Source organism: Papilio polytes, unplaced genomic scaffold (assembly GCF_000836215.1).
Source record: "Papilio polytes unplaced genomic scaffold, Ppol_1.0 DF822067.1, whole genome shotgun sequence".
NCBI classification, from domain to species: domain Eukaryota; kingdom Metazoa; phylum Arthropoda; class Insecta; order Lepidoptera; family Papilionidae; genus Papilio; species Papilio polytes.
Window position 1 is genome coordinate 5691035 of NW_013527137.1, and position 5165 is coordinate 5696199.

At 32.2% G+C, this 5165-nt stretch overlaps 1 protein-coding gene across 1 annotated transcript in view; it reads right to left on the bottom strand.

Annotated features, from left to right (window-relative positions):
• The window catches only part of LOC106106889 (WAS protein family homolog 1), a 32932-nt gene that overhangs the window by 6366 nt on the left and 21401 nt on the right, over positions 1–5165 (bottom strand). Inside the window, exon 5 of the mRNA XM_013287548.1 lies at positions 6–80. Coding sequence (XP_013143002.1) covers positions 6–80 — 75 coding nt within the window. The remainder of the gene's footprint in view (positions 1–5; positions 81–5165) is intronic.

The following is a 5165-nucleotide window of genomic DNA, read 5'->3' on the forward strand; positions in this document are numbered from 1 at the left end:
CCTGCCGGATCGCTGCCATCAAGTTGGAGTGCGCGTCACCGCCGGATGGAGGAGGCAATTGTTTCGGCTTTTCGTCACTGCTAAAAAGAGAAATAAGTCTATTAACAGACGTAATATATGTAATTCTTCACCGGCTTATTGCAGGAATGGTAGAAGTTTTTCGCGGTCAAGTCTGTATTAATTCCATTGGCATTAAAGTATAGTTTAGTTCGAACGATTATAAACAGTAAGCTTGATTCAAATTATATCGTTTCGCATATTTTGTTAATTCATTAATTTTACTTCAGAACGAACGCAATCTTCGTTAGCAATGTTCTGCGGAACTTTCCCGCTACTTTCCAGTCAAAGTCATGTCCCAATCGGTCCACCCGTTCCAGAGAAGGCGATTCGGTCGCTATTTTGACAGCGCGGAATTAAAAAAAATGTAGTCTATAATATGCCCATCCATGTCCGCATTTTAACGGGACTTTCACTGGAGGGACGTTCTGGCGATCCGGAGAGAAACGCGGCTTGCGGACAGACAGACAGACAAAAAAAAATTAAATGCGATTATCGTTATCAGCAACGCTAGTACATTATCTTCCCGAAATCTAAAATTTTTCTTTTGATATTACAGAGACACTCCAATTTCATTATATGTAAAGATAGATAGATATCATATACAGGTAAAGTACAACTTTTAAAGGCATTTAATTTTAATCAAACTAGGCAAAATTATGGTCAGCAGTATTTTTAAATTGGATAGTGTTGCAAGTGGATTTCGTCTAAATTGTATTACACTGACGTTGATCCTATCAGTGTAGATCGAAATACCTTCATTAGCTAATCGTATGAAAAACACTAATTTTCCATGAACACATAATGAAGTCCGTATTCATATGTACATGGGCAAACTATGAGACTTATTAGCTTTTTACAAAGATATAACATTAACTTTGTTTTTATACAATTAATTCCATATGGTATAATGAAATGAACATCATGTCACACAAAAATTCAAAACCATTACTTACGAAGAATAATTTGACATTTAGAGTCTATAATAAACTAAATACATTATGCATCGTTTTGCACCTGCAAATATTTATAGCTCTGCATAAAGTAATGCAGTACTAAAAAAATTACCTTTTAATAAAATAAACACAAGCGACAATTTTTAATAGTATGAAATAAATTATGCATTACGTTTTATGTAAAAAGTATAGGTTGTTAGGGGTTAATGTTAAGTGTGACATTTTAACACGAAAGGTGTTAAAGTTAATGGCATTTCATTAAACAAGTAACCATTTTTACAAAGTATTATGTTCATACTTTGTAAAAATGGTTAGACGGTCTATAGTTTCTGATCACTGTGCGTGTATAGTGACCAAGTAATTCACAAACGATATGTTGGTAAAACTTTTTTTAATCTATAATATTCCTCTAATTAGAAGTTCAAATTGAATATCACAAAAGAAATAGTTACAATATATTGTGAGATTAATTTAACATTAATTATACAAAGATCTAATTACCAAGAAATAAAGACAAAGATTTTCCATAATATAAATTAACAAACCGCTTCCAACTACCAACAAACTATTATAATTATCGAACAACTTGTTATCAGAATATTATAAGAATTGGACAATTACTTGCGAATTGCGATCTAAATGTTCTTAATAACTTCTTCGAAAATATACAAGATTAAACAATAAGGTTTAAATTCGTCTACCAATGCATTAATAAAATGTTGACTTGTACATTGCTCAATCAAGTTAACGGTAAGGAATGTATCTAGCTTAGATGTGAAATAACCTGGATATCTTATCCCACACTAGTTAATAAGCATATATTACCTAGTATTGGTATAAAGAACATAATAATATCCTCAGAATAAGAAGAACTGGTACTTGGCGACGAACAAATGCGATGGCCCGCAGTAAGATTATTATTTATTGATATCCTGGATATATCTCAGTCTTAATAAATTTCAGAATAGCATATGTCTGATTTGGAACCTTTTTATACAAAAATATTAGAAGATTTTGTGTTAATTTACTAATATTTCCTTAAACTATTCCAACTAAGTTCTAGGGATGTGCTAGGATATGGTTTACGATAATAGTCCAATGGCGGGATTCGAACCGTCGACCAAAAGATCGATAATCCGTACCCCAAACCTTTAGGCTACTGACGCTTTATTGTTTTTTATCCAGATAAGAAGTACATAAACCGATAGATTTAATTATTATGATGTAATTGGCTTTCGCTCGCGTGGAATTGAAAAAAAAAACGAAAGTGAGTAGCCTATGTGTTTTTGCAGACTATCCTCTGCATCTGTACCAAATTTCATCGAAATCCATTCAGCCGTTTAGGCCACAAACTCTAACAAATGTCTATACCTAAAAGACGTTGTTTAGCTATTAAGTTCTAATAAGTGGTTTCTTTTCGAACAACTCTAATACGATAAAAGTTTATAGACCGATAAAATCTATATAATATAATAAAGCGTAAACACACAATTCTGTTGTTTAAGTCAGCAATCACAGCATATTTTCGAACAACTCTTTTTTTAATAAAAAGCCCTACACTTACGTCACGCTTTAGGCTATTATATTTTCTCGCCGTTATACTTAAGGGTAAATATTTTGGATAAAAACCCTAATGTGCAAGGTTGTCATCATGTCATGTCATTTTGACATTTGTAATTTATAATTTGACAAATGTAAACAATAAAATAAAATTTCATTCGGATGAAGTCGCATGGGAACAGCTAGTATCTTACAGTTGAAAAAAGACACGATAGAACAAGTGGTTACATTGAGGTTTCTGCTAAGTAACGTTTCGTACTAACAAGAATTTGTCAAACTGAAGGAAGCAAGAACAGCTTTACAAGTCCAAGAAGAGCTAAGGTCAGCATAGCGATTGGACGATACAGATACAAGTTGCGTAAATAAAAACTCGTTCCGTCCAGACTTCCAATGAAATATTATAGTGTTGAATCATTCATGGTAACCTTTAAAACACGCGATGGGCCCTCACCGATTCCAAATATTTCTCTTTTTCTGTCACTGTTCTTTAATGACATTGATTACTCATTTAAAAGGATACACGGATTGCCGTTCAGAGTGTTTTTTCCTTTTGTTTTAATGTTTGTGCAGTAGCGATGGAAGTAAGCACCAAGATTATTGACATCGGTGTTCTCTATTTGCTTATGGCTAATATCTTTATTGTGTAAACAAGATATTTTAAATAGAGACTGCGTCTTGAGAAATCCTCAGAAAATCCCGTCCTGTTACAATTTTTAGGACGTAAATCGATTTACTATATGTGCCTTGATCAATGTATTGTAAAACTCTTGAAGGAACTTCTTTCCCACGAAACGCTATTTCTGTTTGGGCGCCAATGTGCCGCGTCGCGTCACTTGCCACTAGAAAGTTCTGGGAAGCGTGATCGCTCGAAAGCTATTTCAGGCGCCATTGCCAATGTCTCCCCGTTCGAATCAATTACTTCCTTGTGGATGAGTTCGTCTCAAACAAAGTGTATTGGACGTAGGTTCAATGCGCTGTTAATCAGCGACCTCTAAAAGTTTAGCTTTTACTATCTATACTAATATTATAAAGAGGAAAGATTTATACTTGTATGTATTGAAATAACTCAAAAACTACTGGTCCCATTTAAAAAAATATTTCACCGTTAGAAAAGTAATTTACCTGTGAGTAAGGCTTTGTTTATTAAAATCACGCGGGCGAATTATTTATACAAGTAATTTATATCAAAGTATAAAGTATAATTAAAAAAAACAGGTTATGTATGATAAAACAATTCACAGTTACAGTTAATTCTCGCTTCAACTAAATACATGGGCATAGATCGATAGTGTTAATATTGAAATTCCGATCATTAAAAAGCATCTTTTTGTGCACATTAACTCCGTAACGTAACAGCTGAAACACGTATTGCATAAACATTGTCATTAGGAGGCATGGAATTTGAGCTTAACATACGTAATGACATTATACATTCACAATGAAGCCACATAGATACTCAGAACTTTTGTTGCTTCAATACATGAACGGTGTTATTCAAAACAGTACAAGTCGAGTTTCCAATTAAATTTTTTAGAACTTAAAAGAACACGATTGTGTTATCATACATCTGTAAGAACATTATCTTTCATAAGTTAATGAACAGATGCATTGTATACTAAAAGTGTTTGTAACCATTCCACACAAAAGGGGTGAAAAATAGTCTTTTATTAACATTTTATACAGGATATAGAGTTCATTTACGAAAATAACTTCGGAAAATGTTAAACGGATACTTCTGTTTAATAGTTAAAGTGTACCAACGCATTAAATTAACATAGGTTTATAGCAAACTCGAGAATTAAGCCATAAATGCTTACGAATGCTTGCGTTTTCACCTGCTCCGTCCCTTTTATTGATATGATATTTAAACCGATTTACATTATTAGGCTCTTTTTACTATCATTTAAATAACAAGTCGTTCATAGTTTAGGTCAACATTACTATCCTGTAAAACGAGAATAATTCCCAAATGATTGTATTGCTATTGCAAGGCTTGACGTACAGGTATATTTGGAAGTTTAAAAAAAAAACTAAATGTTTTTTTTTTAAACTTGCAAAGGTAATTAACATTAAATACAAATTAATCACATATCTCTTTATATTTATAGTTATGCGTCAAATGATGTAGTTTTCTTAAAAAAATCTATTATATCCAGTTTTATATTTACTCTGAAAATCATTTTTAATTGTTATCGCTAAGTAATCTGTTAGAACTTAGCGATTAAGATCAAGTTAGTAGAATCCATTGAATTGTTTCCACAAATCGAGACTCGATTGAATTCTCCGTCGTAAACTATTTTAACTGCGCTCTATGTATTCAGAGCAAATAGATAAATATACAATTTAAGTGCGAAATATTATGAAATGTTTTGGCTCATTTATTACGGGAATTGTTTATTTTGTAACGGCGGTATTTAACGTCTATGAATTCTGATTGGTATGCAATGTATTTTTTAAACCGCTTAACAAAACTGAAAACCGTAAATATTTTTATTGACGTAAATTAAACAAATATTAATTTCAAAACTATTATAATATAATAATAAAATAGCAAGATGTCATTTATTATATACGAGCTGTTGCCCGCGACTT